This window comes from Lepidochelys kempii, chromosome 6 (genome assembly GCF_965140265.1).
Source record: "Lepidochelys kempii isolate rLepKem1 chromosome 6, rLepKem1.hap2, whole genome shotgun sequence".
In the NCBI taxonomy this organism is placed as follows: domain Eukaryota; kingdom Metazoa; phylum Chordata; order Testudines; family Cheloniidae; genus Lepidochelys; species Lepidochelys kempii.
This window is the reverse complement of record NC_133261.1, coordinates 76,867,555-76,890,113: the sequence shown is the minus strand read 5'-3', so window position 1 is coordinate 76,890,113 and position 22,559 is coordinate 76,867,555. Positions and strand designations below refer to the sequence as shown.

At 40.0% G+C, this 22,559-nt stretch overlaps 1 protein-coding gene across 2 annotated transcripts in view; it reads right to left on the bottom strand.

The window, feature by feature from the left end:
• LOC140913108 (formin-like) overlaps positions 1 to 22,559 on the bottom strand; it is a 246,746-nt gene that overhangs the window by 65,108 nt on the left and 159,079 nt on the right. For both annotated transcript variants that reach the window (XM_073348842.1, XM_073348843.1), the window contains one exon: positions 6,693 to 6,785. In XM_073348842.1, the coding sequence (XP_073204943.1) occupies positions 6,693 to 6,785 (93 nt within the window). The remainder of the gene's footprint in view (positions 1 to 6,692; positions 6,786 to 22,559) is intronic.

Here is a 22,559-nt window from a genome sequence, read left to right as displayed (position 1 = left end):
TTGATAAATTAAATTTGCAGAATTTTGCAGAATTTTAAAATATTGTATCTATAATTTTTATTTTTTTGGTGCAGACTTTTTAATTTTTTGGCACAGTATTCCCCCCACGATTAAGAATCCACATAGACTAGACTAGAGATAATGGTTACACAGTTTGTAAAACAATTTGATACCACATGAGGGGTACAAGTCCAAGAACTTTGTTATTATTATAGTTATCAACATATCAACTACAAGAGGTAAGTAGAAAGGTGTCAAAATTTTCAGAAAACATTAATATTAGGATTAGTTAACAATAGACTCTAGAAAGACACCATGATAGCAGCTCAAACTCAGTAAAGACAAGTGGAAGAAACAGTGGTACGCTCTAACAGGTTCTGAGTTAGGAACTACCCTAACTAGGAAAAGTTCTAGCCATCAAAGCTCAACAAGAATGTTTACTCAGTGCACAAGTGTAAGAAAGGGAAAGAGAATCATAGAATGGAAAATATTGTGATGCCATTTTGTAAACTGATGGCATATCCCTACTCATCACCTTAAATACTATGTATAATTACAGACAGAACATAAAAAAAAAAAAGCTGAAACAAGAACAGTACAATGGTAAGCAGGAATGGGGGCTTCCATACGTGGTGAGATTAGAATGACTATAACTATTTAGGCAAAAAAGAAGACATCGAGAGACAAATATACGTAAATAGAATATAGTGGATGCCAGCCAAGTGCTCTTATTTACTCTTTCCTAGAGTATTAAAGAACAAAGAAACAACCACGCCACAGACCAAGAAGGCATGCAACAAAATTAAAAGCCAATATGTTCTATTAATAAAAGGAAATATTGTTTACTCAGCATATAATTAGCTCACAGAATTCACTGTCACAGGACACTATTAAAGCAAATATCTTATTTAAAGTTAAGACATCTATAGGAATAAGAATATACTCTTCACTTACATTGGCTGGGATAAAATTAAGAAAATACAAATTCCATGTACACTGATCAGCTGATGTCAGGAATAACATTTTCCACATAATATAATATTGTACAATTAAAAGCAATTGATGTCTTTCCTGTAAAATATATGGCCTTGGCCACTGCTGAGGACAGGATAAAGGACAATATGGACCTTTGAGCAGCTTCAATATGGCAGTTCCTATGGCACTAAGGATCAAGTAATCTACAAAAAACACCAACACAATGATCTTTAAAAAGAAGTGTTTGATTTTTAAATTCTGATGGGGAAATGCTAGCAATTAAGGTTTATTTACTTATGTATATCTGGATTGTGTAAATAAAGCTGGTTAGTCCCAACAGTAGCGAGGCATAGGCTTAAAGGAAGGCAAGATAAAACAGCATGTGGGAGAATGCTAGTGTTAATGTGCACACAAACAGCACACTATCTCACCCCAAGCACTTACTGCTAAAGCTGTAAATACAAACTGCCAGTTAAATTAGATGAAAAGACAACCTACAACAGCCATACCTGTGGATTCCCTCTTTTACAGGGTCCCTGCTAACTTTATGAGAAACTTAAATACATGTATTACATTTTCTGGAAACATATCATTAAGAACTTGTTAGAATCATTAAGAACTGTGATAAGAAACTTGTAGCCTCCGTAACAGCCACACAAATTTATGATTTAAAAACTTAAGCAAATTAGATTAAGTACAATAACCTTGAGAAGGAGAAGTGTTATATTGAAAAATGTCAGAAGTATTTAACAGTACAATTTAATACGTGCTGTTGTTCAAAAACAGTTTTTACTTAGGCAATTATATTATTTTAGTACTGTAGCTTCATAAAGTAAAGTTATTTAAAGATTCCCTGATGTTAGGAGGACCTTTATAAAAAAAGAAGATGAAGCTAAATTCAGAGACCACTTTCTTTCAAGCGTGACAAGAAGTTATAGCTTATGGAAGAAAAATTAAATGGTTATGACTGTCTCAGTGATCACAGTTTTTGTAAATATGAGTCCTTTCAGGAACCAACTGAGTCACAGTTCTTGAGACTTTTCAGACATTAAATGCTAAATTGCTTCAGACTTTGCGAGTGATATTGCTCATTTGGGAATACTAACTTCCTTGTATAGTCACCATAATGATTACAACTGGTTCTGATAACCTTTAGGAGTGCCTCATATAACTGCTCTGACAATACCAGATTCTGGGTTTCTAACTGTGATGCATGATACCCAAATATGCAGAAAAAAGTAGAGTACAACTTCAGCAGAATAATCATCAAAACTCCCCTCGAATGAAGCTTCTTGTAACTAATGTGATTTTTTTTATGCTGCAGAACTATTACAATCGCAATTACTGGCGCATTCTAGAATCAGCACTCCAAAAATATTTTGTGTTTTAATCAATTACATTGCATAGGAATACTTTTGAAATACCCACTTTCATGAGGATTACCTATTACTGTTCACCGAGCAAACATTTTTCTTTTATTTCTTACATAGTGCCACATTTGTAGAAATATATCACATGTAACATTGTCATGAGGATTTGGTGTAGTGGCTGCCTCCATTTCCCCCCACCTCTCTTTGGTAGATTACCTTGATCTTTGACTAGATGGTCTCCTGAGCTGGACCCACACCTCCTCTTAAAGGACAGCACATCCTGTTACACATTATCCCAGTCCCCCTTTTCTATCTCCAGGGGAAGGCTCTCCATAAATTGTTAGAGCCTTATCTACATCGCCCAGCCAGGATGACATTTCCTTTTTAACCTCAACAAGGAAGGCTAACAAGAAATTTGTGCTGCTTGAAGAATGAAGTGGTATGGCCATAGTTTTCAACTCAGCCTGTACAACCAATGTCATGCACATATTCTTGAGTGTTGCAAATGAAGGTTTATGCTGAGTGCCACTTTTTAAATGTCCAGTCCTCTTGTGGCTATGGTGGAGCAGCCAAAACTGGCCTTTACCTGGGTGGAACTGGCAAAGGGCTGACTCAGAGTCTGTCTAGAGCACTCTTCATGGATATGGATACAATTATATCATTCACCATTGAGAAAATTCTATAAAGAGTCAGCTCCTTTTGAGATTCTTACAACCATCAAGGTCCATGAATCTTTGCCTGCAACACCCAGATGATCAAGTGTTTGTTTTCCTCTTCCACCCCCACTATTTTCTGGATTGTGTTCTGAGATGTGCAGCCAACTTTGCCTGTCTCCTCTGGTGATTACAACTCCTCCTCTATGATGCAGTTCAAGCCTTCATTGGTCTTGGCGTTACTCTGCCAGAAGGGTCTCCACCTCAGTGGGAAGCTCATTCAGCTTCTCCTCCAGCAGCAGCTGCTGCTCTCCATCTCTGCCATTAGCCAGATTAAATCCTTTTTCTTCAAGGTCTATGTCACAACCTTTTCTTTTGAACAGCGCATCTCATCCAGCTCCTGCATACACTCTTTTACCTGGGTCTGCAGATGGTGGAGCCCTTTGATGGCTTCACCTTACCTTTTATTCGTAGAATGAATCTGGTCTTCCAGACTTGGTTCTCCAGACCTTTAGGCCATCCCCAAATTTTCCCTACCAGCTATAAACATGGGGAGCTGTTACTGCTTCTGTTCCAGCTGCTCCAAACCATGCTTCAATTTCTCCAGCTCCACTCTTTGCTCTCTATCTTCCTCTGAAGCTCTGGTCAAGAACAGAGACTTTGTCTCATCCTCTCAGGCCTCCACATCAATGCGGCTGGTCTTCTCCACATATCTATTGGAAAGATTCTTCTCTGTGAACAGTTCTATCTCCTTTTGTTTCTTCACCACATTGGCGACTCTTTGCATCTAGGGATCCAAATGCCCTTTCAAATTACTTAGCTCTTGCTGCCAGAGCTGTCCCTTGGGTATGGCGAATCGGGGCGACTGCTCTGGGCTCTGCGCTTTGGAGGCCCCTGCGCTTCAGTGTGTATGTGTCATGCAGGGGGTGCTAGGCTGGCCTGGGGGGGTGGGGTTAGGGATTCAGGGGGCCATTCTGGCCCAGGGGCTTGGGTTAGAGGTTCAGGGGGCCAGGCCAGCTCGGGGGATTAGCGGGGAGGGGGCCTGGCACTGGCAGTGGAGGTCACGCCTGCACTCATCGGCGGGAAGCACACATTGTATTTCTTTTTCTTATTCGGCATCACGGGGCTCAGTCTCTGGCAGTGGTGACCCCAGCCTGCCCCGCTCCGCTGGTTCCCGGCATCGTGCACCACTGCATCGAGTGCCAGTGTCCTAGCGCTGCCGGAACACGCCAGCGCCAGGCTGACCCCATCCACTGCACTTCCACCCCAGACCTCTCCCCTTTTCCGGGACCCCCCAGCACAGGGGCCACCCTATGACACTCCATCATCCCTTGCCACCCAGCACTGGTGTCCCCTCCCCACACCAGATTTCACCTGTATAAAATGTTAAGGGGGGCCCATACAGACTGATTTGTCCCAGGCCCCACACCCCTCTAGGGACGGCCCTGCTTGCTGAACGTGAGTCTTTCCTTTCCCAATACTTGCAGTTTCACTGGACTCAGCAAGGTTCTACCAAAGAATGGCCATACTGGGTCAGACCAAAGGTCCATCCAGCCAAGTATCCTGTCTACTGACAGTGGCTAATGCCAGGTGCCCCAGAGGGAGTGAACCTAACAGGTAACGATCAAGTGATCTCTCTCCTGCCATCCATCTCCACCCTCTGACAAACAGAGGCTAGGGACACCACTCCTTACCCATCCTGGCTAATAGCCATTAATGGACTTAACCTCCATGAATTTATCCAATTCTCTTTTAAACCCTGTTATAGTCCTAGCCTTCACAACCTCTTCAGGCAAGGAGTTCCACAGGTTGACTGTGTGCTGAGTGAAGAAGAACTTGCTTTTATTTCTTTTAAACCTGCTGCCCATTAATTTCATTTCGTAGCCCCTACTTCTTATATTATGGGAACAAGTAAATAACTTTTCCTTATTCACTTTCTCCATACCACTCGTGATTTTATATACCTCTATCATATCCCCCCTTAGTCTCCTCTTTTCCAAGCTGAAAAGTCCTAGCCTCTTTAATCTCTCCTCATATGAGACCTGTTCCAAACCCCTAATAATTTTAGTTGTCCTTTTCTGAACCTTTTCTAATGCCAGTATATCTTTTTTGAGATGAGGGGACCACATCTATATGCAATATTCAAGATGAGGGCGTACCATGTTTTTCTATAAGGGCAATAATATTCTTATTCTCTATCCCTTTTAAAATGATTCCTAACATCCCGTCTGCTTTTTTGACTGCTGCTGCATACTGCGTGGACGTCTTTAGAGAACTATCCACGATGACTCCAAGATCTTTCTCCTGATTAGTTGTAACTAAATTAGCCCCCATCATATTGTATGTATAATTGGGCTTATTTTTTCCAATGTGTATTACTTTACATTTATCCACATGACTTATCTAAAATGTCAGATTTCTGTGCCAGAAACTCAGGCCTGGTCTACACTAGGAACTTACACTGGTATTGCTTCATCTAAGTGGTGTGAAAAATCCACACCTCTGAGAGGCATAGCTATACTGACCTAACACGCAGTCTAGACAGTGTTAGGTTGACTGAAGAATTCTTCCATCCACCTAACTACTACTTCGTGGGGGTGGGGTGGATTACCTATGCTGATGAGAGAACCCCTCATGTCGGCATAGATAGTGTCTACACAGAAGCGCTACAGTGGGGCTGTAAGAACGTGCATCGCTGGAACCTGGGGCCAAGGGGGTTCTGTGCTGCTGATGCCATTACATCATCATGGGATGTTTAGGCTGGGCTCCCACATGAGGACCTTGTGAGGGTGGGCTTGGCAGGAAGCACCACCCAACAGGGCCTGAGTGGCAGCCCCTGGTAGCCCAATGATGGAAAACTGTCTGAGCAACAATGCAGACTGCCTGTCTGTCTCTGCTCCAGACCCTGCTTGTGATAGACCCTAGACTCTGGCTTCCAACTCTGTTTGTCCTTGGCTTTTCTCTTCAATTGCTGTCTGTAACCTGGTGCCTGACCCTGATCTCCTGGTAATCTGACCCTGCCTGCCTCCTGATGCCTTACTCTTGGTTTGCCCTCTTGGACTTTGAGCTCCTGGTATCTGACTTGGCCTAACTCCTGCTCCAACCACTAGTCTGACTGCCCTTGTTCCAGTTGTGACAGGCACAGCTACATGCTGCTGTAGCATTTTAAGTGTAGACATAAACTTCCAGACTTACAGTGTCTCAGCTGCACAACTATTTAGGGTCTACCAAGATCCTCTCACTACTGACTCCATGCCACAGGGTCATTTTCCTGAGGCCCCTCGGCTGTCTTACTTTCATGGACTTAGTTTTTAATCTCGAATCTTTGACTTAATATGAATACAGGATTAGGACATTTTTCATGTCACTTTTCCATAGACTGGAAGATTCAGACTCAATTTACTAAGTAACAGTCTAACCTAAAGCCCAGTTTTATTGCACCTAGTGATTTAATGATGAAAAAAACCGCAAAGAAATGGAGACCTAGTGAGACTATGGTAACATTACTGGTCACTGGCAAGTGATGCCTGAGGTTTAAAGATCTGTGCAATATTGGTACTTAAGACCCATAACTGATATTATTTAGCTTCCAGTTTTTCGGCATTGGTTATTTAAGATAACATATTAATATATGTACAGCAAACTCTCCGAACACTAAAATATGAACAAAAAGGTTTAAAAAAAATGTGCTTGCCTGTCTGAATAAACTCTTCCAATTTCTCCTTGAAGGGATGGAGATGCTGTTCTGAAGATTCTTTGCAAACGACTCTCATCTGCTTTTCACAGGCTAGAAATAAAAGCGCAGAGTTAGATACTTTAAAACTGAATATTTAACTGACAACTCTTAAATAACCCTATTATTTCCATAATTATATGCCTACTCATATACCATTCAAACTTTATCAAGCAATACATATTTCATACTGCACCTGCCTTGCTGAATCTAATAACTGCATTAAAGTCAAGTCGCCTCAGCCAGAATTGCTGAAGAACTAGACAATCTTTTTTTAAATATAGGTTATATGCAGTAGAATTCAGCTTTTGTAATGACTGCTTGTAATGGGAGTGGGTTGGAAACTAAATTGAAACCAGTATAGATCATGAAGAATTCATTAACGTTTGGAAGGAGCACCACTGCCTCACAAATAGGCCACCAAAATCTGCCCCAACTGATGTCTGAGTTGCATGAAGGAATAGTCCCATGAAGTATGCAATACAGCAATCTAACACGAAGGTAACAAAGGTATGGATCACTGTGGTGAGGTTCACTTCCAGAAGAAGAGAATGCAACCTTCAGGTCAAATCTAAGTGATAAAAGCATCTCTTGGCTACCATTGCTTCCTCGACATCCCAATATAGCTGCAGATCCAACAGGACTACCTGGGTTGCCAAATTAGTAACAAAACGCAGGCAAACTCCACCAATCAAGGGAAGACGTGATCTCTGCCATTTTCTTAGTTTATTTCCTCCAAAAGCATGAGCATGACTTTAGTCTTATTGGGACTGTGTCGACTGGCTTGCCCGCATCAATATACCAACCCCAGCAAGATGCTGGGTGAACTGGTAAACTGCTCTCACTGCATCTGATGATATAAAGAACTAAAACTGGTTGTCATCAACATATTTCAGGCATCAAATCCCATGCCAGCTCACTGCCTCTCTGAGGACCTTGTTATGACTAGAAAAAAAGGTTGAGTTTAGATTAGATTTTGCTAATACAAGCTAGCCAACTTCCATCAAAACTCAAACACTTTTCTTAGTGTAGGTTCATGGTCACCCATTCAATTTGAATTTAGCAGGTCGAGTTATAGCCTGGTAGAAGCAAAGTGAACTTTCACCTAATTATGATGCGTCCAGCCCATTGCCTAATTTATCAACTAGTTGAGGTCCTGATGCCATGTCATTTCCGATAGAAGCCAGGTTAACTGTCACAGAATTTAGGCATTGCCCTAGGAAGTCCTACTATATTTCTCAGAATTCTGAGATTCTAGATTATACTAAAGGTGAAATGAGACTGTCAGAAACCAATACTTTAAAATTTTGCAATTACCCATTGAACCAGTGCAAGCAGGAAATTGTTTTCTTCTTCTCACCTCTAAAAAATATAGTTCCTATGTGTTTAATGGGAATGGAAATTTATTTCACAACTAAACCAAAGGGTTACAGTTTGGTTGCATGAAACATATACACATTTAAATGGCAAGCCAGCCAGCTTCACTCCAGTTAATAATTCACTTTATTCCAGTAAAGTTAGAATGCCCCCAAAAATGGGGAGGAGGAAGGGAAGAGTGTATAATTAACAATAAAACTATCCTGTTAATAGATGTCACACATTTGAGGTTTGCAGTGCAGGGAAAGAAGTCAGCAGAAGGTTGAGAATACATGTATGCATTTTATTATACAACCAGTAGTACAGCATATAATACATTTGGACCACCAAGACGGCCTTAACTAAGAAACCACACAAAGCATCTGTTTGAGTTTTTGTTGAAACCCGCACCCCAATATAGTCTATGTTAAAAAGAAAAATCTAACATGGCCAGAAATCTCTTCTTGACATTTGTTGCTGCAGAAATATATTGAAAAGATATCTGCTTCCTTTTAAAAGTGTTGTACGATAATTAAACATTCTTCCATAGCTCAGCTATATAAAACTAGAATATGAAGTTATCAAAAATTCATCTATAGCTGAGGAGGTCCTACCTATATAAACCACAGTCTTTATTTTTATGAACTATATTATACATTTATCTTTAACCCAGGGCTGGCCCACAACACTTTGGCACCTGAGACAGGGAGCTCAAATGATGCCCCCATGCCTCCTTGCTTGGGCCAAAACTTTGAAAGGTCTCAATTCTGCCTTGTTCCTGTTCTACTCCTCTCATGGTACTGCTCTGCTACCTACCCCAATAAAGGAGAACTAACAACTTAAAATGCCTTGTTCAAAAATTTTAAGTAACACTTAACTTTCAAACGCCTGAACAGCAAATGTAACTTTTCTTTTCTGCATAGTAAACACTGGCATTTTTATCTGTTTGAATAATAAAAGTGGCGCTTTCTGTGCCTTCTTGGTTGCAAAGATTTGAACTGCTTCCTGAAGGTCCACAGCCTGGGCCAGCTAATGCTCTATTGAGCTGGCTGCAAGGTCGACCAGCCTCTCCTGTGTCATTGGGGAGCGTAGATGTGTTTTTATTAACTTCAGGTTGGAGAAGCTGTGTTCTTCACTGGCAACTGTTACAGGAAGTGTTAGAAGTATGCGCAGAGCAACAAAAGCATTTGGAAAGAGGGTGGTCATCTTATTTGTGCACATATATTCCAGAACAGCCTTTGGAGTTGATCCTGCTGAAATGTATCTTGAAAGGGCTTTCAGTTCATCACCTAAATCACTCGCATCAATATTGCGCATGTCATCATGTGTCAACACTGTCTAGTGCCCTGCATTGCTGGTGTAGGTCTTCTTCAGGTATAGTGAGGAGTTTTGGAATATCATACAACATCCCAAATATACTGCTGTGTTCCTTGAGCTGCATGAAATGTTCTTCAACTGACTGTATTGCACAATCTAGCACCTGGTGAAAGAATTTAACTTTGAATTGTTGTTTGGGATCTCTTATGGGATTATCCCGTGCCTCATAATGAAAATGTCTTCTTCTTTGGTGACTCTTGTATTCTTGAATGGGTGGGAAAATAGCTTCAGTGTGAAGTTCCTCTGCCAACTTCTGTGCACTCTTCAGAATGTTTTGAAATCCCTTATCTGACCGATAAGACTGTAGGTATGACTTTGCTTTGTCCAGTTGTTCCATTGCTCCAGACATATCAAGGTCAACACCTTGGAGTCTCTTGCTTACAACATTTATTTCAAACAGCATGTCATACCACAACACTAAGCCACACAGAAATTTGAAGTTTTGTACGTTTCTGGTGATTCCATTTCCCTCTGCCACTGTTTTCCCACGAACAGTTCCTGTCATAGCATTATTCTCCATAATGGCAACTATGGCATCATCTATCTTCCCAATTTGGTGTTTGATAGGCTTTATAGCCTCCACTCGACTTTCCCATCGTGTGGCACTCAGTGGTTTCAGTGTCAGAGAGGATGTTCCCAGATGTTGCTTCAAAATTTGCCATCGATGAGTTGATGCAGAGAAAAATACACAGATGCTTTGAATTACATTAAAAAATTCAGCAGCCTCATTAGAAGCTGATGCTCCATCACTGACCACAAAGTTCAATGAATGAGAACTGCATGGGACAAAAAAAGCTCGAAGGTTTAGCTCTCGGATCCGTGTCTGCACTCCTCTGTTCTTTCCTCTCATGTTGGCACCATTATTGTATCCCTGACCTCTCATGTCAGCTATCGCAATTCCCGAATCTTCCAGCTTTTTAAGAAGCACATTTGTCATACCAGCTCCTGTAGTATCATCAATGTCAATAAATTCTAGAAAATGCTCTCCGACAGTCACCATTGCAGGGACATTTTCACTAGGTTCTGTAGTTGTTACAAAACACACCATTAAAGTCATTTGTTCCGTATGGCTGATGTCAGGTGTGCAGTCCAGAATAACAGAGTAGTATCTTGCTGACTTCAGATCTGCCACAATCTTCTGTTTGACTTTTGTTGCCAGTAATTGTATGATCTCATTTTGAATTGTTTTTCTCAGGTAGTTGTGTGTGTACATTTCTTGGGTGGTGTCTCTTCTTAGATGCTCCTGGAGTATAGCATCAAACTCAGCCATCAGCTCCAGAATTTTAAGGAATTTTCCATTGTTTGGCACATACAGCTGATCTGAAGTGCCACGCAGTGCTAGGTTTTGGGTAGCAAGCATTCTCACAATGGCAATGAGCCTTTCCAGAACATTTTGCCAGTAAAGAGACTCTGTTGCAATCTTCTCTTGATGCTGATCATCTATGGTGGCCTTTAACCTTAGTCTCATCTCAAACACTTTCCACCTATGGAATGCTCTCTGGTGATTTGCTGCCTTCTCATGACATGCCAGATTTCTAGCCAGATTTTTCCAGTCCTTTGTTCCTGTAGAAGCCAATGTGGCTGGAACATTAGACTGGAAGAGTTTGCAACAAAAACAGTATACAGCATTCTGGGTTTTTGAGTAAATAAGCCATGGCCTCTCCACTTTGTCACCATTGGGGATTTCACACCAGTAATGTGTTGGATGGAAACTTCTATTTTCATTGTCTTTGGGGAACATGAAATTTTTCACTTGCTGTGGCCTATGCAGTACAAGGAAGTCCCCCAGGCTACTGCTCAAGTGGGTCCACAGTCCTGGATCATCTAGACTTAAGGAACTAAACTCAGCAGCAGCTGTTTCTTGCACCTCTACCACACTCTTCTCTGAGCTACACTTTTCTTCAGAAATGTGTATGGTTACATCCATCTGAGATGGAGATATGGATGCTGCAGTAGCTGCCATGTCATCTGCACTCTGACTAACTGGAAGATCAGGCATCTCCTCACCACTCACATCCTCACTGGGGCCGGAAGGCTCACCATGGACATTTGTGTCTATGTATCTCAGGACAGCTCCTTCCTGCTTAGATAGAAAAGCTTCCTTTGCTTTCTTTCTTTTTCTGAATGCTGCCCAGGAGGGGCATTTTCTTCTTTCACTCATGCCTGCTGTTCTGCGCCAGCTATAGTGGCTCTCAACATTAATTGAAGAGGACAAATAAGCAGGCTGGTAGCAGGGCCGAAGAGAGGGAAGATATCAGCGTCTTAAGGTCCTAACTGGCTCCTACTACTTCAGTTGACTGCCTGTTCTCCTCAAGTGGGTTCAGGGAAGCAGCAGGAAACAGGAAGTTCCCTGAGAAGCTGTTAGCTGGAGTCCAGGCTCCTGGGGGTGCTAGAGAGGCACATAAGAGGCTCCTCCTTCTCCCCTCTCTCCCTGCAGCTCCTGCTGCTTTCTGTTATTCCCTCTCACCTTTCCTCCTGCCTGCCTGTTATGTGTCTTGTGCCCTCCTTCCTCCAGCACAGCACTCCACCATCTCTGTGCATCTAGAGCAGAGAGAATACATATGCACCAGCAGCAGCCACAATTTTCTATACTCTGGGTCCTAGTGGCGGCCGCCCACAGTCTGGCACCTGAAGCGGCCGCCTCAGTTCACCTCATGGTAAAGCCAGCCCTGCTTTAACCCCAAATCTTGCAACTTGTGGCATGCAGAAACATTCCTGCACATATAAACAGTCCCACTGAAGTCAATGGGAATTTGCTTGTGCACATCTACTTGTTAAGACTGGGGTTTTAATTTGTTCATAACGTATCTTGTTAAATAAAGATTCTTCTTGTCTGCCCATCTATATACATGCCTTCAGAACAAGAAAAAACAAAAACAAAAAACAAATCAGAAAAAGAGATATAGATACAGTATGATAATTTTCTTCACAACATAAGCTTCTTGCCATTAAAAACTTGAACTATATGATTGTAGAAATATACTGAATGAAACATATTCACACACAATGTTTTCAACTTATATAAGCAGAACGAGGGTCCCAAAGTAACTCACACAAATTGTGATATTTTATTTGTAGAACAGAGAGGAAAACGGAAAAAAAATACTCTATAAACAAAATGATTCTAAAAACTTTTTAAAAGTTCTCTTATTAAAGTTTGGCAGAAATTAGAAGCCACAATTTTGTGGCTACTTTTCCTGTGTGTTTAAAAGAAAAGTCTAAAGAGAAAAATGCCACATAAAATAAGACTTAGAAATCATTCCAGGCAAATATGAAATGACAAAAATGTGACATGGGAAGTACATATTTCAAGTTCTTGAGCTGAGATGCGGCATAATTTTTAAGGCTTGGACAAAGAGCATTTGCATTAAAGGAAATTATTTTGAGGCAAACAAGAAAAACATTATTATTACAAGTATTTTTTATTAGGTGGCATCAGGGCCCATTTTACATAGGCTAGAATGGAATCAAACACCACCTCCCCCAAAACAGGTAGCATACATTATTATTTATCATTTTTGAACACCCAAAAATATGCAAGGTGCCTCACTAACAAGAGGTTTCCTACAAAAATGGAACCCCCGGTAAGGTTTTCAAATATAATGTTAGGTGTGTCATATGTAATTTTTAAATGACCAAAATTGGGGTATATTACTTTAATTTTTTTTTCAATTTACATTATTTTTTTAAAAGTGACTTTTATGGGGAAGACTAAAAAAATGTAAATAAATCAGGTGACAGAAGTGAAGGAGGATGTGGCTAAGTGAAAGCAGTAGTATATGGGGCAGAGCAGACCAGACAGCTGGGGTTAGACAAAGCCATTGTTAATGAAGACTAGAATGTTGAGATGACCAGTTTTCTGCTGAAGTCAAAGCGTGCATATACTCAGTCACCCTGTAACAACCAGATTGAGAGGAGCATAAAGAACAAGCAACAGTTAGACCAAATGCCAGCAGATTCCAAGGGCTGGAGTTAGTGGAAAGCCTGAAAAATATTCTCTCTAAAAGTGACCAATATTGTGCTCACATATAATAAGGCTTGAAAGGATTAGATTTTTATCAGTAAATGTCAGTAAATATTGATTTCACTGTACATACAAAGACTATTCCCACTAATAACTGAAATGTACAGAGGCAAAAACAAAAATGCTGCTTGAGATATTATTAGAGCTTGATTTAAGGAGATTTACTTTGTATATTTTGACATGTGATATTGACAATTTGAGTTTTTGCAGTTATAAGTTTAACTTTTTGAATCTCAATGTATACTGTCATAAATTGTTCGACCTCCTTTGATTCTTAGCCCCCCCTGCATAATTTCCTGCAACTGTGATTACTTAAACTGAGAAATGTGAGACAAAGTGCTTAAAAATAAACATCAATATTATCAGTCAAAATTATAAAAAAATATAAAAAATTGAATTCTGCCAAGCCTATATATAATGGAATAAGAGTCCAGCAGAAAGTCTTGCCATTTCTAATACACTGTCTGTACTTAGAGCTCACATGAGCTTCACCCTTAAGACAGAAAACTGAAACTCTCTTTCAGACAGCAGCTATCAGGCCAGGTCATAGAGGGAGAGGTTGTCTGTCAGATAACCGTAGACTAAACTATTTAAGACTTCACAGATAAATATTTAGATGCACATGGATTTGCATGTAGAAATTCACTGGCAGCCAATGTGGATTATGGAACACAGACGTTTACACTTAGTGAAGCTTCTGAGAAGAGCACCAAGAGTAGCCCCAATAGAGCCTGTTGCAGAATTCTAGTTTTGAGTTAGCAAGGGCGTGGGCACTAATGATGAAGTCAGCATCTGTCAACAAGGGGTGCAATCCTAAATTGCTTTGGTCAACAAAAGATGAAGGAAGGTGATTATCAGCTGCTGTACTGAATCCATATGCTATTTTATTTTATTTTATTTTAAAATTTAAGCAAAAGTAATGGGAGCTTTTAACGACATGCCAGTTTGCTTTAAAGTATGAGAAATATTTGCAAGGAGAGGCCATTGATTGTCCCAAATACATGCACAATGTTGCCTACATCCTCATTAAGCCCCTGCATTCAATTATTTAACTGATTTAGAATTTAGGTTACATGGTACTCAACATTCTGTAGCTTTAGTCTATGAAGAAAAAAATTACTTGTTCTAGCCAAAAATAGGTGCATCTGAGCTTGGATTCTAGTTAATTATATTGAAAGAGGGGATAAGGATTTTTGTTTACTTCTTCAAGCTGGATATAAGACATGCCCTAACGACTGGATCCTTCTGACTCTCAAGGCAGATGTGAAATGCTTGCCTCATTAATTGCTAAGGAGATAAAACCTCATGTTTCATATTTTAGCTCAATCTTTATCAGGGATTAGGAGCCTCAATGAGATTAATTACTCCACATTTGCCAACTGTGAGGCATCTTGCACCTTTTTCTGAAGCACATGGTGTTGGCTAAAGGATACAAAACTAGATGGACCACGGGTCTGACCTAGTATGACAATTCCTGTGTTCCTACATATTTCTTTTGTAAGTTTAAATTGTTGAACACACACCTTTCTCTCTCCTTTCTGTATTTCCCTCCTTAATGCTTCTTTTTTCCCCCCTCTTTGCTCTCTTAATTTGGTTCATGGATTTTAATGTAGTGCATTTTTTTATTCTCTTCCCATATAATACTCAAATCCTGACAGTAATCTTCCCTTACCCCTGAATATAATCTTTTATATAAATTAAAAGTTAAATTTCCGAATTCCGTATCTGACATTAGAGAAGTCACAATCTCTCTGTGCCTCACATTATGCTCTATATTTGGTATGATTTTTATCCATAGAGAACACAAAGAAAAATAGTAACTTAAAAACCCTAATTTTTAAGAGTGGACTTTGATCTATGGTAGGCAGTTTTCATTCAATGTCCTTTAGAAACACCATTTGTAGTTCCAAAAGTACTTACATGTTTATGTAATGTTTCTTTTATTTCAAAGGATGTTAATGCTTTTTTAAAAAAAACTCTGCCCAGTTAAGTCAAACACATTATAAAGAAATTACAAATGAAATGTGATGTTTTATCATTTATCTTAATTCTCTACAGTACAAAAAAAAAAAAGAGCTACAGTACTTGCAATGCAAATCCATTCCTGATTTTTAAATAATGCCTCTCTTATACAGAGGGTGTTTCAATAGAAAGCACATCCTCTCCAAAGTAAAAATTATTTCAGCAAGCTTTAATCATAAATGACCATAATGGGATAAGCAGATCAGATTGATTATGAGGGAGACATGTACAAATCTTAAAAGGCAACAGAGCAACCTTTAAGATTCCAAGGAGGCTAATGGAAGAGTTACCAAAACATACCAAATGTACATTTCCTCCCTCACTAGCCAATTCCAAAGTGATGATCCAAGCAAAGACACAAGTGTGTTAAGATAAACAACCTGTTTAGCATTACTCAGCGCAAACAGATGTAAGCTGTCGACTGTGCTAATAAACTTTTGGGACGTTTTCTTGATACACTTTGTGTGTTAGTCACATTAACTGTAATAGGCTACTTTGAAAACTGTTTATTTCTAGATGAACTATTGCAAAAAGAAAGTATGTGTGTAATGTAAGAATAAATGTTATTTGAAAACCCTAAAATTACAAACTGTTGGATGTACATTGTGCTTCACACTCCAAATCTTGGCCATGGAAATGGAAACCATTAGCAAAACATTAGAACAAAGCTGGAAACTGCTGATTATTAGTTTGCCACTGTCTTCAGTTTTAATGCAGTATTTGGCTCAGAAAGTTCTTAAAAAATCCCCAATATAAGCTAAAATATTTATAAAGCTGAATGCCTCTCACTTAATGCCTATTGGGCAATAGTCTTTTAAACCTCCACAGACACTGTAAATCTGTCAGAAAAATCATTGCCTATAAACAAACTTTCACGTAAAGAGCACTGCAATGTCAATCGGGCAGGAGTTGGTATTTTTTAAGCATCATTTTTAAAGTAAATGCAAAACCAGAAATAGTTCAGTGTTGATAACACTGAATAGCAGAACATTTACTTACCAGGACCCACCAGTAGCACTTATGGGAATCATCCTGACAGTGAACCCAAGTATTTAACGCCATGGATTCCTGTAAACCTGTCACTGATACTATCCCTCTTGAGTTATGTCACAGTGAAAGCTGCTAGCACCCACCACTGTTTATATATCTCAATGTCTGCTCAGAGCCTGGTAGGTTATATTATTGTGGGATTGTTAAAGATGTGCTGCTTTCTTTTTCGCATTATAAGGCAGGCTTATTTTTGGCAGGAGAATTATTGTTCTATTTGGCCATCTTCCCTGGACTGACTTTTAGAATCACCCTTTCTTTTATACCAAGGAGCCTTTAAGTTATATCCTAAAAACCAAGTTTAGCAGAACAAAACTAAAAGGATCCACTTCTGTACCATAAGGTCCATGTCTCTGTGAGGATCAGAATGGTGATAGACAGACTTTAGCTGCATTTTCCTTTAATGTGATATCAGAATATTAATAATGATGTTGAATTATTTTGATTTTGTATAAATGTTTTATAACTTCCTCAAGGTGAAGTTTGTGACCCGTGTCTTGCATGTAAATAACTTGCCAAATAATCTCAATATTAAATCAGGGGTGGGAGGTCTGAATGAAGATGCATTTATGCATTTATCTATGAGACACAGAGACTTTGGGAATGTATAGGGGAGGGTCCACAGCTGAAGGCAACAGACGTTGAGGGTATTAACAGAACCTCTCAGAAGCATTTCAGTAAACATCTGTGTCTTACATGAAGGGCAGTTTAAAGGGCAAAAAGAATAGACACACCTCAAGTTAAATTTGCCATTCACATTTGGGATGTCTTACCTATAAATGATTTACAAGGCTCTGATAAGAACAATGAGACTGTACAAAGTTCTCAATTAGTAGAAGATCTATGCTCTTATGCATAATTATTTTCCTTGCTACTATACTGTTAATTTGCTTTCATAGACTGTTCAACGGGGAAAGGACTTGACCGTTAGCCACCAAACAAAATCCTAAATAGATAGAGTCTTGTCTGCTACAGAGCATTTTCCCCATGTGATTCTTCAACCACCACCATTTGAGGTGCTCAAGATCTTAGTTCCCAGAGAGAGCGCTATTGTCAAGGCGGTTCTTGATGAAAGGTCCTGTCCTCTCGATAGTGCCTTGGTTGGCAGAAATTGGATTTGGTGACTTCCAGAACACCCAATAACAGTGTTTCTCAAACTGGGGTCCGCAGACCTCCAGGGTGTTTGCAGGCACCGCTGATCAACTCCTCCTCTTCCCTCCCAGCGCCTCCTGCACGCTGGGGAACAGCTGTTCAGCAGCGTGCAAAAGGTGCTGGGAGGGAGGGGAGGAGCAGAGATGGGGTGCGCTTGGGAAAAAGATGAAGTGGAGGTGGGGCCTTGGGGAAAGGGATGGAGTGTAGGTGAGGCCTGGGGATGAGCAGGGGGCTTAGAGGTCTGCAAAAATTTTAAAATCAAAATGGGGGTCCTCGGATTGCTAAAGTTGTAACCTTGTGAAGAAGAAGAATCCGGGGAACTACAGTCCGGTCAGTCTCACCTCAGTCCCTGGAAAAATCATGGAGCAGGTCCTCAAGGAATCTATTTTGAAGCACTTGGAGGAGAGGATGGTGATCAGGAACAGTCAACATGGATTCACCAAGGGCAAGCCATGCCTGACCAACCTGATTGCCTGCTATGATGAGATAACTGGCTCTGCGAATATGGGAAAGCGGTGAACGTGATATACCTTGACTTTAGCAAAGCTTTTGATACGGTCTCCCACAGCATTCTTGCCAGCAACTTAAAGAAGTACGGATTGGACTATAAAGATAGAATGCTGGCTAGATCATTGGGCTGAACGGGTAGTGATCAACGGCTCGATGTCTAGTTGGCAGCCGGTATCAAGCGGAGCATCCCAGGGATCAGTCCTGGGGCCGGTTTTGTTCAACATTTTCATTAATGACCTGGATGATCGGATGGATTGCACCCTCAGCAAGTTCACGGATGACACTAAACTGGGGGTAGAGGTAGGTATGCTGGAGGATAGGGATAGGGTCCAGAGTGACCTAGACAAATTGGAGGATTGGGCCAAAAGAAATCTGATAAGGTTCAATAAGGACAAGTGCAGAGTCCTGCACTTAGGACAGAAGAATCCCATGCACTGCTACAGGTTGGGGACCCACTGGCTAAGTGGCAGTTCTTCAGAAAAGGACCTGGGGATTACAGTGGATGAGAAGCTGGATATGAGTCAACAGTGTGCCCATGTTGCCAAGAAGGCTACCAGCATCTTGCGCTGCATTAGTAGGAGCATTGCCAGCAGATCAAGGGAAGTGATTATTCCCCTCTATTCGGCACTGGTGAGGCCCACCTGGAGTATTGCATCCAGTTTGAGCCCCCCACTACAGAAAGTTTATGGACAAATTGGAGATAGTCCAGCGGAGAGCAATGAAAATGATTACGGGGCTGGGGCACATGATTTATGAGGAGAGGCTGAGGGATTTGGGCTTATGTAGTCTGCAGAAAAGAAAAGTGAGGGGGCATTTGATAGCAGCCTTCAACTACCTGAAGCGGGGTTCCAAAGAGGATGGAACTTGGCTGTTCTCAGTGGTGGCAGATGACAGAACAAGGAGCAATGGTCTCAAGTTGCAGTGGGGGAGGTTTAGGTTGGATATTAGGAAAAACTTTTTCACTAGGAGGGTGGTGAAACACTGGACCGGGTTACCTAGGGAGGTGGTGGAATCTCCATCCTTAGAGGTTTTCAAGGCCTGGCTTGACAAAGCCCTGGTTGGGATGATTTAGTTGTGGTTGGTCCCGTTTTGAGTAGGGGGTTGGACTAGATGACCTCCTGAGGTCTCTTCCAACCCTAATCTTCTATCATTCTGAAGTTTGAGAACCACTGCCCTATAAGATACACCTGTTCTCTCAGGCACTTCAGTGAAAGAATGGTGCCTTGAATGGGGAATTATGTAATGGAAATCTTCACAAAGTAATTTTGATGGCTGTCAGAAGGTTTATTAGACATTCTATTTTGGTTTGTTTTTTAGATTTACAACTGATGGGTAGTATTTTAGATTTTATAATGGCTTGTGATTATCTTGTATGTAATGATGTGCTCAGAGATTAGATCATACATTTATTAAATCAAAATAAACTAAAAATAAAAGAATACCCTGTTTTGCTTTAAGAGACAGACAAAGCAAACCAACATCTTACATCTATTATTGTTGTATTTACTATCTTAAATCCCTTGTGTTGAGATTGTTTCCCAAGCAAAAATCAAACAAAAAAAAAAGGTTGCTAGTAAAACTAAATATTTTTTCATACCATAGCAACACATCTAAGACTCTGGTTACTGTATTCACTCTAAAACTGTAGTTTACTAAATCTAAACACCATGACAAACATACTGCAAGGGAAAGAATAGTTCAAATAAATTAATGTAACAACTAGGCAAAGCAAAACCCCATCATTTTTCCAGTCAGGTCCCGTAAGTATAGACTATTAACTTCATTAGGATTTCACACAGGTGCAGGGGTCTGTGCTAGCAGAACCCAATAAATGATCACACCCTCAGTCTTGTCTGACGTGTCTGAGCAGTACAGGAAATTAGTATTATGGAACTGAACTGTACTGTCTGCCTACAACCATGTACAATGAATCAGGTACAGGGGGTCTCAGAAAAATTTTAATAAGGTGTGTTTGTGGACTGTGACAGTGTACGTTAAAAAAGCTGATCTCCAATTTATTTCTGTAGTGTGGGATCTCTGACCTCCTGCATAATACCAGTAATTCTTCCACCAAACCCATAACTTCTGGTTGAGCTAAAACATACATCTTTTAGAAAGACATATATTCCTGATTTTAAAGGCTTCAAGTGATAAGACATCAACTACATCCATTGGTAAGTTATTCTAATGATTAATTACCATCACTATTAAAAGTTTGAACCTTATTTCTAGTCTATATTTGTCTAACTTCAGCTTCTAGCAATGCTTAGCCCACAATACAATACACAGCCTCACTTTCTGCTTACCCATGCCTCATTCACTTCACACTATCCAAACTCTACAGATGTTGAGTCTTCTACATATTAAAGTGAAAATTCATTCAACTATCTTATGCAGACATGCGAACATCTAATGGAATACTGAGAGATCATCCATTAATGGAAATTTCCAGTCATTGTATGTTTACACACACGCATAGTACCACTGGAACGCTAGCAGACTTTTAGTTTTATTGTGTAAGAAAACACAGTGCACACGCACAAAGTTTATTTTTAAACCCCTATCTTGTACCTGCCAAATCAAAACCGTTTGATGTGTTGTAGCAGCAAGGCTGGTCCCAGGATATTAGAGAGAAGAGGTGGGTGAAGTAATATCTTTTATTGGACCAAGTTTTATGGGTGAAAGAGACAAGCTTTCAAGTTAAAACTGTTTTTAACTGGACTGCTGAAAGGCACATCTATGACCTAGTTTCCGTCACCTCCCACTGAGGCTTGAAAGCTATTCCCATAAAGGTCACAAGCTTTTTTTTTTTTTCTTTCTTTTTTTTAAATCAGAAAATACTGACATTTTTTACTCTTGAAAACAAAATCTTCCCTGCTCTAACTTTCCTCCAACATTGGCTTGCAGATCAAAAATGTAAATGTTTGGCAAAATAATAAGCATCTGAAAATGACCCTTGACTGTGAAAACAGTAGGAAAATCTTACCTATAGGTATCACAATTTGTTTCACTTACAACAACTTCTAATTAAACACCACATACATACAAGAGTTTTTGTTCCTCACCATCTATCCTGTACCTGCTTCTCAAAAATTTAATTTTAAACTATTTTAATTAATAATAAGAAATTATTTGATCTGACCCTGCCCTGAAAAGAACAATATAGCATATCTACTGATTCTGGATAAAATGTTCAAAACTCTCGAAGTGACTTAGGCTCCTAAGTCTCACTTTCAAAAGTGACTTAGGCACTTGAATTTCAATGAGACTTAAGTCCATCTATGCCCGGGGAGGTGTGGTTTCCAGCTCAGCTAGCGCACTAAAAGTAGCAGTGTAGCCACAGGGGCATGGGTGGCAGGATGGATTAACCAATCAAGTATGTACATAGCGGGCTGGATGAGACTTAAGGCAGGGTGACTAGCCCATTCTACCACCTACACAGCTGCAGCTATGCTGCTATTTTTAGTATGCTAATTCCATCAAAGCGAGCATGCATACAGCTACTAGAGCTGGAAATTACACCACCAGCTCTGATGTAGATGTACCCACTGGCTTCTAAGTGCCTAAATCACTTTTGAAAATGGGATTTAGACTCTTAAATCACTTATGTCCTTTTGAAAATTTTATCCATTGTTATCATGTAACAGTCATCTTCCACTCATAACCATTTACGGGCACATATTAAGTAAATTATGCAGAGAATTAGTAAGGAGTATTTAGAAAGAAAGTCAGCATTCAAAATTGTTAGAAGCTAGAACCAAAAAAATGCAGATTCATGAGTCTTAGCCAATATTCCTTTTCTCAAATTAACCAATTCCCAATAAAAAGTCACTGGTTCCTTACTGTTTCTAGGTATAATTCAAGGTGTGAATAGTAATTTCAGGGTCTTGACCTTAGCTACTCAAAAAAAGTCATATCATCCCTTCTTTAAATTAGAATTTCTGGTGGCAGGGCATTGTCATTGGAGGGACTTCAACTGTGAAATTCACATCCCCATTTGATCAAAAACAGCTCAAGGCTGATGAGCTTCGTACCATGCGGTAACACCAATATATGTACTCAAACATTAGCCCAAGGGTTAATGCTGGAGTAATCACTTTAGAGATTACCATGGGGCTGAGTCTCTTCAGATTTTGTTTAATATCAGCTAACTAATTTTCTATTGCTTTAAATAATTTATTGACACCCACCCACGCACAGTGGGCTGAGTTAATTTCTTTAAAAACAAAACAAAAAAACAGACCATGGTTGAGTATGAGATTTTGATGAGAACATACTCTATTGCATTTGCCTATTCAGTCACTGAAGTACCAAAACAGAGCTAGTTACTCTGTAAAATG